The sequence below is a fragment of the Diospyros lotus genome, unplaced genomic scaffold (genome assembly GCF_014633365.1).
Source record: "Diospyros lotus cultivar Yz01 unplaced genomic scaffold, ASM1463336v1 superscaf2, whole genome shotgun sequence".
Taxonomy (NCBI): domain Eukaryota; kingdom Viridiplantae; phylum Streptophyta; class Magnoliopsida; order Ericales; family Ebenaceae; genus Diospyros; species Diospyros lotus.
The window spans coordinates 349,810-363,656 of record NW_026267105.1 but is presented as its reverse complement, the minus strand read 5'-3'; the positions used below and the strand labels follow the sequence as shown (position 1 = coordinate 363,656).

General features: G+C 38.3%; 1 protein-coding gene across 1 annotated transcript in view; it reads right to left on the bottom strand.

The window, feature by feature from the left end:
* LOC127793305 (molybdenum cofactor sulfurase) overlaps window positions 1-13,847 on the bottom strand; it is a 103,041-nt gene that overhangs the window by 88,575 nt on the left and 619 nt on the right. The window contains exons 2-5 of the mRNA XM_052324152.1: window positions 11,956-12,139; window positions 11,241-11,367; window positions 10,026-10,128; window positions 9,888-9,933 (exon numbers count right to left, since the gene is read on the bottom strand). Of these exons, the coding sequence (XP_052180112.1) occupies window positions 9,888-9,933; window positions 10,026-10,128; window positions 11,241-11,367; window positions 11,956-12,139 (460 nt within the window). The remainder of the gene's footprint in view (window positions 1-9,887; window positions 9,934-10,025; window positions 10,129-11,240; window positions 11,368-11,955; window positions 12,140-13,847) is intronic.

Below are 13,847 nucleotides of genomic sequence, written 5' to 3'. Positions count from 1 at the left end.
AATTAGGCGTTAGCAGTTGCAGAAGTTGATCAAGTTGCTCTTTGTTAAATGGTCCTACATCAGCTTCATGGGCATCAGCTTCATGGGAGTTTCGGGGAACTCAAAACTGATCTTGAGAAGGCTGGGATCGCTGGGTCGAAGTGACTGAAGATGCAGATTCCGTCATGGTGGCTGAAAAAAAGGATCAGGGCAACAGAAACAAGGCAAAGTAGTAGCCGGATCTGCACATAGTGACCGAATCTGGACCCGCTAGTAGGAACCCACGGATTTGGGCGCTTGGATCTGGGTACCCAGGTCCCTAATCTCAACAATAGAAACCAGATCAAATTTGGGTGACAGAAGCAACGAAGAACAATGACCAAGGGGCGGCTCTGACGCGCGGATCTGATGCGCGAACTGGGGCAGCACGAACGCGACCAAGGATAGCGAATAGGAGCGGCTCTGGTGTGCAATGCAAAGCTGAGCTTCGTGATCGCGAATAGGGGCGAGCTTCGCGACAACGGATAGGGATGACTGATGTAGCGGCACGAACAACAGAGAGGCTAGAAGACCGACCTTTGCGAGAGGCTAGAACGTCACGGTTGTTCCAGAGGTGGGAATCCATTGGAGAACGACGACGACTGTAGAGGCAACAGCGATTGGGATGGCCGAATCTTAGGGGTGGCGGCCGATGTAAGGGCGGCGACAGCATGAGGAAGCAGCAATGACAAGCAGCCGATGAAATGGAGGCGGCAAATCTTGGGTATAGTAGAGGGATAGAAGAAATTAGAGTTTCACAGTGAATGGCTGTGATTTAATCCCTAATTCCTGCTCTAATACCATCTAAACAAAGTTGAGAAAATATATTTCTCTATTTCATAAGATTACACGTTAATTCCCCTTCTCTCTTTATAGAGGAAGAGAATGTTACAAAAGGAAAATAACAAAAAAGGAAAGAAGAATATACACAGAATATACATAGCTTCTAAGATATACAAAGAATATTCTATATTCAAAAATACTTCTATTTCTACACATTTGTACCCTTTTTGTGTAAAAGAATAGCCCACAAAGACACACTTAAGAGCTCTAGGATCCAACTTCCCCTAAGGGCTATAAACATGAACAAATGAAACACACCAGAATACCTTAGGACTAAATTGATTTGTGGTAGGAAGAGCAGGATAGAAGCAGGATAAGACTGCCATTGGAGTTTGAAAATGTAACACTCAAGAGGGTAATCGGTTGATAACATGAGTGGTTGTGAGGACAATTTCTCCCCAAAATTGTTTAGGCACATTTTTGTCAAGCAACAATGCCCTAGTAGTATCTAGGAGATGGTTGTTCTTTCATTTTGCAATCTCATTCTGTTGAGGGGTAGAAACACATGAGGATTCATGAATAACTTTCCGTTAAAGGAAATAGTGGGAAAGGGTTTGGTTGAAATAATCCCTTGCATTGTCTAACCGAAACAGTTTGATTTGTGCCCCAAATTGATTATGGATCATAGAAAAGAAATTAGGAAGAATATCACTCACATCACATTTAGATTTAAAAAGAAAGACCCATGTAACCCCTGTGCAATCATTAATGAACAAAATAAACTAGCATACCCCGGGAACATTTGAAATGGTTGATGAACCCCAAATATCACTATGAATCAATTCAAAAGGAGTAAAACATCTGTTATTATTAGCTGGAAAAACAGCACGTCTATGTTTAGCAAACTCACAGACATCACAATGAAACTCTCTAATATCAAGGTTTTGAAACAACAAAGGGAACATGATTTTAAGAGTAGAAAAAGCAGGATGTCCTAGCCTGTAATGATGCAGCCAAATAGTATCCTTGTGGGGTATATGTGGTTCTGAAAGACATGTTAAGGGTTGCTTCCACCTACCAATAGGTAATTTCTCAGATTTCTCAATATAGTATAAGCCATCCCGTTCCTTAGCATGTCCAATCATTAGTCGCGAGTCCTTGTCCTGAAACAAATAGCAAGACGGAAGAAAAAACTTTGCAATTAGTGTCATAAGATAGCTTGGATATGGAGATTAGGTTGGTGGGCAGTTTAGGCACATGAAGGACATTTTTTAGGGTCAAGAAATGGCTAATTTTGAGCTCTCCTATTCCAGCTACTGTGATCAAAGAACCATCAGCTGTAGCAATTTTTTGATTGCTAGATGGTGTCTCAAGGGTACTTAAAAAGTACCGCAGCCTTTCAATCTCCTCCTTGTTGAATTCTTTTGGTTCATGAGACTGTTTTCCTCCTGTGGAGTTGCCATATTAACTTGCCCCTGACTCCTATGTTGATGTTGTCCACCTCTATTTCCCCATTCCTTGCTTAGTGGCTTTCCATGTAGCTTCCAGCACATCTCCCTAGTATGCCATGGTTTCTTGCAAAAAGTACACCACATATTCTCACGGTTGTCATCGCCCATGGATTTGAGACCTATTTTTCCATTTTCCCCCAGTAGTTGGTCCTTCTTAAACCCGCAATTTCCTCCTCCTTTTGCCACCATTGTTGAGGCCTCAATTGGTTTGGGGTCCAACATGACACCTCTCCTACTTTCCTCCACTATAATAATTGAAATCACTTCATTAAGTGAAGGTAAGTCATCCTTGCCTAGGATTTGAACTCACCTGATCATACTCCACATTTAGGCCTGTAAGAAAATCATTGGTGCGATCTTTGTCTATAAAAGCTTTCATGGTGGCTGCACCATCACTATTCTTCATCTCAATTACCCTGTAGTGATACATTTCTTGCCATAGTCCCTTTAGGAAATTGGCATACTCAGTGACAGTTCTATTATCTTGCTTTGCTATAGCTATTTTGGTCTTTAACTCATAGATCTGGGCTGCATCTTTCACCTTCGAGTAGGTTTGTTGGATAGACTCCCAAACTTCCTTTGTTGTTGACAAAAACATGCAGGTATCACTGATTTCAAGAGCTATGGAACTCCACAACCATATAATGATCATCGAATCTTCTTCATCCCATGCTGCATAGGCTAGATCTCTTTTCTTTGGTCTAATTCCTATAATATGGTTAATCTTCCCTTTTCCTTTCAAAATGGTTCGAATCAACTAGGATCATTTAAGATAATTCCTTCCATCCAACCGATAAGCAACATTGATTGGTTGTAATTCTCCCGATGGCTGAAGCATCGTGGGTGCCGGTGTTTCCCTTATATGGTGGGAACTAGCTTCATCAGTGGTGGTTGGCATCTCTAGTTAATGGAAAAGGCCTGAAGAATGGGAAATAACGTACCATTGCAACAATGAAGGCTGCTTGTGATGGCTATCAGTAGCAGTAGAAGAGTAGTTGGCGATGAAAGCTCAGAAAGAAGAGTCCTAGGGTTTCTTAGGTTCTGATACCATGTAGAAAAGAGAGAAAAACAATGTTGAACAATAATAGAAAAGAGAGAAAACCCTTTTTAGGAGTATAACTCTGTCTAGCATCATTCTATTGAAATTTATAGTAAGCTATACAATAATTAAGGCTACAATTAAGGCCTAAATAATAGCTAATTACATCTAATCACATGCTAATTGACAAATCTTCTTTCCTTTATTTACGGCAAATCTTCTTTCCTTGATTTATGGCAAAGATACTTTCCTTGATTTATGGTCGTGATTCACGATAGCATTATCTATCCTAACCCTTTTAATTTCAGCCCCAAATTGAGTTTTAATGATGTTGCAAAAATTGGGAAAGATGGTGCACACTTTAGTTTTAGCCTTTAAAAGATAATGCCAAACCACATGTGTGCAATCATCAACAAAGAGCACAAACCACCGAGCCCCTGATAGATTAGGAACCGAAGATGGACCCCATATGTCACTATGAACTAGATCAAAAGGAAGTGAACTATTATTATTGAGAGGGAATGAAGCTCTTCTATGTTTAGCAAACTCACATACATCACATTGGAAATCTCTAGCATCTAATCCCTTGAACAAAGAGGGAAACATAAACTGGAGAACTGTAAAAGATGGGTGTTCTAGACGAAAATGATGAAGCCAAAGTAAATCTTTATTAGGTTTAACTAAAAGTGATACAAGGAAAAATTGCCCTTTCTCAATCTGCCCACTAAGATCTTCAAGATAATAGAGACCATCCTTTACCCCAGCACGCCCAATCATCTTCCTCGAGTCCTTTTCCTAAAATTCACAAAAGGAATGATAGAATATGACACGACAATTAGCATTGTGGGTTAATGTTTGTATGGAAACAAAATTAGTGAAAAGCTTAAGAACATGTAGGATATCTCTTAAGGTTAGATGGTTGTTAATGAATGTATCCCCTTGTTCAGCCATAGTTGTTAAGGATCCATCGGCTAGCAATATTTTTCTTGTATTAGGATAGGGTTTGTCGGACAAAAAATTGGTAGGAGAAGGGGTTATATGGTCTGTAGCCCCAGAGTGAAAGATCCAAGTATTCCTTAGGGCTAAGTTTGAAGTACTTAAGTTAAATGAAGTAGAAGTAATACCTGCGAAGGCTAGGTTATAAGTACCTGCCCCTAGCAACTTTTCAAGAGTTCCCAGCAAACTCCTCAATTTCTCTATTTCCTCTCGGTTTAACTCCATTGAATCAGTCTGATCTAGAGCCTAACCCTCTGCACTCTGCTGACTGTTGGCTACAGAGGCTTGACCTTTTGATTGTCCTCCTTTAGCTGGCTTGCCATGAAGCTTCCAGTGTGAGGGCCCACTCCCGGAAATCCCCACAAAATAGATATAGATACAAACCCAAACAAATAAACATTCCCAAACTTACTCAGATAACAACAGGAGCCAAAATAAACATTTACATCATCATCTATATAATATGCGCTCGGGCTTAACCGCTCGTACATTTTCCAAAATAAAAAGGAGCAATGGAACTATAGACCCAAAATAAGACTCTTTTTCTTCATGCCCCCAAAATGAACCCCCAAGGACATTTTGGTTGGGAGAGCCCTGTACAGATGCCTAAACCCCAAGATACTCAAGCTCCGCTCGACCCGACCCCTTCCTTGGCCTTACCTTTATCTGGAATGATGCAAAGGAAGTAAAGTGAGCCAGAAGGCTCAGCAAGTAATATATAAAGCAAGTATGAAGCATTATGCATAAAGGTATGAACGATAAGCAACAAAATAAATTAGATCTTTTCCCTTTCCCACAATTACATAACATATACCATGCCCTACCACAATATATGTATATACTACACACAAATGTGAATCCATATCAAATCATCACTTTGTGGACCATTGTCCACCCACGCTCTGGTTTTATACCAAGCGAGCATTATGAGTTGAAGCTCCCACAATCAAACAAGTGCTCATCGAGCTTGTTTTGGATATTCTTTTCCCCACACGGCATAGTCTTAGCGCAAAATAATAGGTGCGCTAATTTTTACATATAAATATCATCCACCACATCATGTGTAAATTGCACATGTTTACATATCATGTGAGCCAACTTGCACCATTTAACCTTTAATTGGGTTATGATGATTAACAAAAAGAATATTTTTCACTCAAACCATTTCTCAAGTAAGAATAATTGGATGGCAATAATTTTCAGACATCTGGATCAGAAAGTCGACTCTTGACAATGGAAAGTCGACTTCTGGCTATGGAAAGTCGACTTCTTCACAGCCAAGAGTCGATTTCTAGATAGTTGACTTCTGCTTGGAGAAGTAGACTCTTGGCCTCAAAAGTCGACTGCCAACATACTAAAGTCGACTCCTAATGAGGAAAGTCGACTTTTAGAAGGCAGAAACGAGAGGAACGAAGATGAAACCGAAACAAATACACACAAGATCAACAAATCTTGCGTTGTTATTGATCCTAATCAATAAAACGTCATTCCTTTGAAAAATATAGGATGGTACAAACCCTATTTGAAGTTCCAAAAGGTCTTAACAAGATAACCAAGAATCAAGGAAAAATTACATTGCTTTCTACATAGACATCTTTCAAGAACTCTTTTCCAAAATAGGGAGTTTTTTCATGAATAAATCACCAAGATCTCATGACTCAAGGTTTTAGAACTAAGAGAGGAGTTAGAACTTGCCAAATGGAGAAAAGGAGATAGGAACTTGCATTTAAAAATGGAGAAGAGGAAGAGAACTTGCCTTTGATGGATTTAGATGGCTCCACCGGAAGATGAAGGAAACCACGAACTAAATCACTGAAAAATCGAAATACAACCCGGAATAGCAACTTAAATCCTCTTCAGGGTCAGAATACTTCTCCTCTGTGGCATTCTCCTGTGCCATCTTGTGGAGGATGAAATTCACTCCGACTTCATTAGTCATGGAATTGACAAGCCTCATTACCATATTGTTTTTTGACTACCATGTCTTGTACTTCGAATCTGTTAAATTCGGCTTAGGGGCTTCACTTGTCACGACCCCAAATTCAGGAGGTCGCGACTAAAAATTTAAATAAAAATACCGATCATTTCCCCATACATTCTTTCACATAACAATGTAGCGATTACAACATGACCTCTCTCATACAAAATCTCAATCAAAAGAAATAGAACACTAAATCCCACACCTCAGCACAACCCCAGCATCTTTAAGGTTGAGACAACCCTATATGCAAGCACCTATTCATCGATTCCCTTAAGCCTTCGGCTTCCGCCACACAAATACCTGAAATGATGTTAGAAGCAAGGTGAGCCACAAGGTTCGGCAAGCATATTTGAAGTAAAGGGGCATCATAGGAAATTTTATCATGAAGGAATCACCATGACTAGCCACAACAAGGCTCCCCATATACATTCCTACGTCATGCTATACATTACAGTACATATTCACTACGCTATAAATTAGTGCCCTTGTCATGTTTCAGGTTTGTATGGCACGTATTCATAATTGTGCAAATGGCCATTCGGGGCCCAATTCATATTGGATGTCGTGCATCGCTATACACGTTCATGTTTGCATTGCTTTTTACGTCATGTACCCCCATGAGAGGTTGCATATCATAATGCAACGCATGCACATGCTTAATAAAATACAAATAACCCTTAGGCTCACACCTGTTAATATGCTCATCAACACTACACGCAATATCAAAACCCATAATACTCATCACCATACGTCACCCTCTTTGGCATGGCAGCACACGCCTAACCTGTCCAGACGTCACCGGCACAGCAGTAGCAATGCCCTCGCTCAGAGGCCGAGGGGACAAATACCTATCATAAACCTCGCCTAATAATCATATATATAAGCTTTTCATGACTCTTCCTGCAATCTTTTCCATTAAACCTTTAACATAACCCCATAAAATCCATCCCATGCACTTATTAAACTCCCTCTTCACTTAAACCCTTAATACGTTAACATGTTCACATTAAACTCAATGAACTCAGAACACAAGACCGAACCCATATACCATATTCTTACAAGATGACCCAATATCTTGCGTACGCCTAAACCTAGCCAAGAAACATCATTCCCAAGGAGTAATAGAGTGAAACAAACCCTATTTCATGCTCAAGATGGAGGTTACAACAAAGTCAAGAAAGACAGAAGATAAACTGATGGATCTTACATAAAGGAGAGGGGAGGGAGCTTGCCTTAAAACTTCTCTTGCGACGATCTTCTTCGACTTTCCTTCCCACCTTGCTTTCTATCCTCCGCTACTAACGGCGTCTTCTCCTTTCTTGAATCTCCATTGGTTTGCCCTCTATCTTCAAGCCACTGCCGAAACTTCTTCTTCTGAACCCTCTTCTCTTATTTATAGCTACCCAACCTCCTACGACTGCATCCTCACCATCACACCATCCCTCTAATTAATTTATGTAGACATTAGGTATACTAACCCTCTCCCAGCCATGCTTTCTCTAATTTTCCCATGCCCTGCTCTTGATTAATGCCTTGCTTGGCCACAAAGTAAGCGTAAAGACGAGATGTGTGGCTGCTATCCGGATGCTATTTTTCTTCTTGTGAGAGTGATATCCGAATATAACTTCCCACATCTGGATTTAATTCCCTTACTTTCTCTCACACATCCGAACACGCCTTGGCATATCCGAATATGGCTCCTCCTACTTTGTCTCATATATCCGAATACACGCCCTCATATCCGGATATGGTTCTTCTCTCATTTCTTCACATATCCGAATAGGCTTCATGCTATCCGAATACATGCACTTTTCTTCTCCTTTACATCATATCTGAATACCCCTTGACATATCTAGATGCATATCCGAATGGGCCTTCCCACATCCGAATGCTTGCACACCTCTTGCTTTTGGCATATCCGAATACACCCAAACCTATTCGAATACACCCACTTCTTTCCCTTGAACATATCTGAATGAATCCCAACATATCCGAATAAGCCCCCCTCATATTCGAATACCCCTCACACCATCCGAATACATGACCTCTTCTTTTCTTTAGCACATCCGAATACACATCCACATATTCGAATGCCCCCCTTACTATTTGAATAAGCCTTCCTTTTTCCTTCTCACATATCCGAATAAGCTTCCTATATCCGAATACATAGCTCCACATATACGAATAAGGCTTCATGCTATCCGAATGGGACTTCCACATATCCGAATAGGGCTTAACATATCCAAATAAGGCTTCCCCATATTCGAATATCCCACCCTCCATCTTTTCCACACATCCGAATATATAACTTGTTCCATCCCAATATACCCTAACATGTCCAAATACATCCTAACCAAGCACATAACCAAACCTCTTTTGATCTCCAAGCCTCTCGGAGTTAGCCTCTCCCTTTGATGTTCCTTCAAACCACACTTAGTTCTTCTATCTCTTCCAGAAGATAACTATTGTGAGAACAATACGAAGCCACTTGCTCTTTGCCCTGAAAACTCGGGTCATTATATCACCATTAAGATAATCATCTTTTCCTCTACTGTTTATGAACATCATAACCGAATGTCCATTAGAACTAGGAACAACAGGCACTTGAGAGGAATAAGAAGAGGCTGCTATGGTGAAGGACGCCATTGGGACGATAAGAGGAATTTTCTAATCAGAAAAGCTCTAATACCATGTTGATTTTGGATGGAAAAACTTCTCTCTTTATTATTCAGATTGGACAAATTTATACACAAATGGTAACTGCTCCTATGGTGGCAATTACAAGCAAAAAAAACTGCCACTTAGAAAATAAATAACTGTACAATGAATGAAAAATTGTCCCTATAGTTTTCCTAAGTACTAAACTATCTCTATTTCTCGTACACAATTTTCTACAATAGACAACTAATAGATAAAAATCTACTCTAACTAGGATTCTTTAACCCAATCTAATTACGATTATAAAGATAATCCCAATCAAATTAGGATTTTAGGAAATAAAAAAAATCAAAAGAGAGTAAGGAAACAAATTAAAAATAAATAAACTAATAAGAAAATATTAATTTCTATTTTTACGCCTAAAATATTGTTGCTGAAATATTTGTTTTTACGATTTTCATTAGTGATACATAATATTAGTGCATTATGTAAAATCATATATATTTTTATTTTTATTTTTTTTTAAAAAGTAGTTCATGTGAACTTGGCCCATAGGGGTCATGCCTAGGGGCCACGTGGGATTGGACTCCCCAAGTCTAGCTCAAGCTAGCACATGCAAGCCAACCCCATTTTACATCTCTAATTTAGCAACTCCTTACAAGGCCACACATTTGTTAAACTTATTTTATCAAATTAAAGAAGGAAAAATAAATCAATAGAAAAGGAAAAAGGACATCAAGCAAGAGTCCAAAATTTTTAAGAAACCTAGATACTATATCTGGACCTATAAGAGAAAGACTGGACTACGAAACTAACTTGTATCAATCAATCCTTCATTGCACATACAAAACTATAAACATTTCTTAAACATTAGTCATAAGGTTTCAAATCAACTGCTTACCTGTTCGAACAATGAGAGCTCCAAGGCCACTTGGATAGCCAAATAACTGCATGATAGCAATGCATAATTAGAAACCAAAACTTTCATATATTGTCTATTCAATCCATCATGGATCACTAAAGAACTTTAGACAGCTACCTTATAAAACGAAATAATAACAAAATCTGCTTGATATTTTGATAAATCTGGTGGTTCTGTTGCACATCCTTTGGCAGCATCAATCAAGACCATCCAGCAACCCCTGTGTTTAAACAATAGTTTAAACATAAGCTTAGCAGAAATTAATAGTCATCATCTACATGACGAAAATGTGATGATAAAAAATAGCATGACAACATAATAAAGATGGCATCTCGAGCAAATATTGTAATTTTCAAAAGCAACACAGAATTAGAAGGTATAGATCAATTCAAACATAACTTAGAACTAAGTTTATTCTCATCACTTCTCCAACTGCTTCAAGTAAGTTAGCAATGAATCATCCCAGATAACTCTTCAAGTTTAGCAGGTGCAATTTCATATAAAGTTTTCTGCATATATGATGCTTCTAATGTGTTTGAGAAATAAGAAAGCACATGAGATCAGAAACTCTGATTGGCTGCACACATTTTATGTTCAAGAAAATCTGTCAGTAAGAAAGAAAAGGAATGTCAGAGACCTAAGGACAAAGGATGGTGGAGAAGCAACTGTTGGTCAAGAGAAAAGAGACTAGACAATCCTATTTCCAGAATGACACCTGTTAAATATTTAGGCGAGGCATGCATAGAATGTTTACTTTCCCTATGCAAGTCAAATAACTCTATCCACCCACTCCCCCTTTACAAGCTTCTTGAATAACACCCCTTTTGAAATAATTGTGCATCATACTCTCCTTTGTGCATATTATAGTACAACAGCTTTAAAACATTTAGGATTATCATCCACACAACATTGCCATTAGCAGGTGAAATTGGTTATTCAGAGCCCAAAGTTTCTATCCATGGTTGGCAGTGTTGTAGCTAGTATCAACATTAATGCCTTATAACTGGCCCAGCTGCACAAAACTTCTGACATCGAGTATACAGGGTATTATGGTATCCAAAGTTGCAACAATTGCCATGAAAAAATTCTAGATGATGCCAGTGAAGAAGGTTCCATAATGCATGAAATTCCAATAAAATTTATTGGGCCTTTCCTTCAGGGATGCATCAGTGGCTAGGTCACTCCTCCAGATAAGGAGGCTAAATTCAGTCCCATATAAGTTACCCATGGAAAGAAAAAGCACGAATTGTATAGGGTCTAACATGAATATTAACATCAGTATCACCAAAAAAAGAAAAAATCTATCATTAAATACACAAGTGACTTTAATACTTGCAATATGGAGAACCGTCCAGAAGTCTTTCAGTATTATCCTTGATCATATTCACCAAGTTGAGGCTAAATCTTGAACCTGAGAAGTTGCACTCTGAGGGGAAAGCAAATAAGTTGTATCCACTACCTGCAAGAAGAAAAGTCCATGCAATAAGAAAAAGTTGTATCCACTACCTGCAAGAAGAAAAGTCCATGCAATAAGAAAAAGTTGTATCCACTACCTGCAATAAGACAAACTATACATTGAAGAAGGAAACTGCCAAAAATATTTCCAAATGTCAAATAAATATTATTATCAATTCACAATATGAATTATATAGTTTTTTCCCTCAAATGAATTAACTTATATATCAACCATGAGGCCAAGCATGAAATGTACAAGAATTGAGAAAAGAAAATCAGATGTAGGAAAATGATAGATGTTTGAATCACAAGGTTCCAAGAAATTGAACTTATAATTAGGGAACCTAGAAGAGCTATCTACCGTCCAGATTGAAAATGCCACATACTTTCAGGCCATACTTACTTATGGTCAATGCCATAAAAGAAAAGGTCACCATATTTTCTTACCATGGCTTTCTGCTACTCAAAAATGATGCAACACTCCAACAGAAATTTGAAAAAATAACAGAAAAAATAAGTCAACGTGTAAGAACCGGAATTTATCGTCTTTTGCAAGGATGACGTTCTTTATTAGCTCTAACCTAATAGTCACCTGTAGTTTCTTCCTCTAGGGATCTAGGTACATTTCTCCTTTGTATAGGGTGCTGTATTACCCTGATTGAAGAGGCAGGGCTTCTAAATTCTCCAGCATCATGTGCAGATTCTTCAATGTCTACTGCAATGGCTGCAGCCCCTTTACTGAGTGCAAATCTTGAAATAATTAATGGTAAACATACCTATCAAACCATAACTTCCAGAAAATATATATATACACACATATATTTGGTGAATAGTGAGTGCATTGGTGACTTCACCAGCAGCGTGGATAACCCAAGATCTCTTACATTCATATTGAAAAGATATGTAGTCAAACAGCATCCACAGAGGGAGAATATATACACATACTTATATATGTTTATATACGCATATACATTGATCAATAAGTGTGACCATGCTTTTTGCCCATTCCTTTCCATTCAAGCCCATGAATTGCCAACCCTAAGCAACATCACCACCAAGACTTAATCCCACCAAGTGGGCTCCCCTACATGGACTCTAGATTCATTACCCGTACAAATTGTCAAAGAAGGAAATGGAATGAGAGCTAATAGCTCGAGTAATAGTATTCCACAATACAGCAAAATCATGAAAAGAACCAATAACTTCAATTGCAAAGTTTCATAAAAACATTTTGTTATGGTTTTGCATTGAGTATAGCCTAGAAGAACTAGAAGAAATCAGGAGAATCCAAGTATAACCAAGCGGCAGAAATAACTTAAGTTAGATAGTGTCTAAAGGTTGTATATCTATGAGGGGCTTATTAGACATTGTGTAGTCTTTTTATAATCCTTGTAATGTCCGCCCAAAAATGTCTATAAATAAGAGGCATAGGGCAGTCGCTTGGGGCATCATTCATTCAGTTGTGCAAGTGCTGTGCAAGTGCGAGAAAAGTCTAGAAAAGATAGTGCTTTGTAATCTTGCGATTGATGCACTCATGGTGAGGGATTCTTGTTCTGGTTTTCAAAGATTCTAGTGGATTTTGCTCTCGGGACAAGAGGCTGGACATAGGATCATCGGTTGATGATCTGAACTAGGATACATCTTGGTGTTCTTGTGTGGTTTGCATGTTTCTTTCCCTATTTTAATTTTGTTCCTGTTATATTTTCTGTTTCTGGGTTGAATCAGTGTGTGTTTGTATTCGTAAATTGGCAAGATTGAGAAATTCCAATGCTCCCGATTCACACATTTCATACATAATTCGCAGGTGCACTCTACTGAACTTCAGATTTGCACCATATGGTGAGTAAAAAACAAATGGTTGGGTTTTGATGATAAATAATGCTAGGAATTCACTCCATTCCTAATCCACCAAAATAATGTTTGGAACTTTAATAAATTTTTATTCTTAGCTTAATTGGCCCTTTCTTCTCTTTCATTTTTTTTTTTTAAATTTTCGTGAGTCATGACAATAACCATATTGTAGAATCATCTCCAGAATTCTACAAACTCCTAAAATAGAAACCAATTGCATGCCTCTTCAATAAATAATAACTATTAAGAGTAAGAAACTAACAATATAAAAGCTAAAGATGCTCCACTCTCTAATAACTTATGCTTTTAGATGGTTGGCAATCAACAATTCAGAATGATACCAGACACCTAGAGCAGGCATAGATGTTGTATTCATATTCCAGTTATGCAGTCAAGTCTGCCTATACATGAGGTGTTTTGGCATGATGTTAAATATTATATAAAATATAAAGTTACTCTTCTCTAATAGCTTGAACTTCAAGATGGACTGGTGACTAACCATTTAATAATAATGATGCAAGTATATAGCATAGACTGAAACAGAAAGGAAAACCCTAGTGTCGATAAAAAAAAACTTCTGTACTAGAGGCCCTTTTACTCAAATTTATGTTTTTTTTAGTAGTGACTAAAATA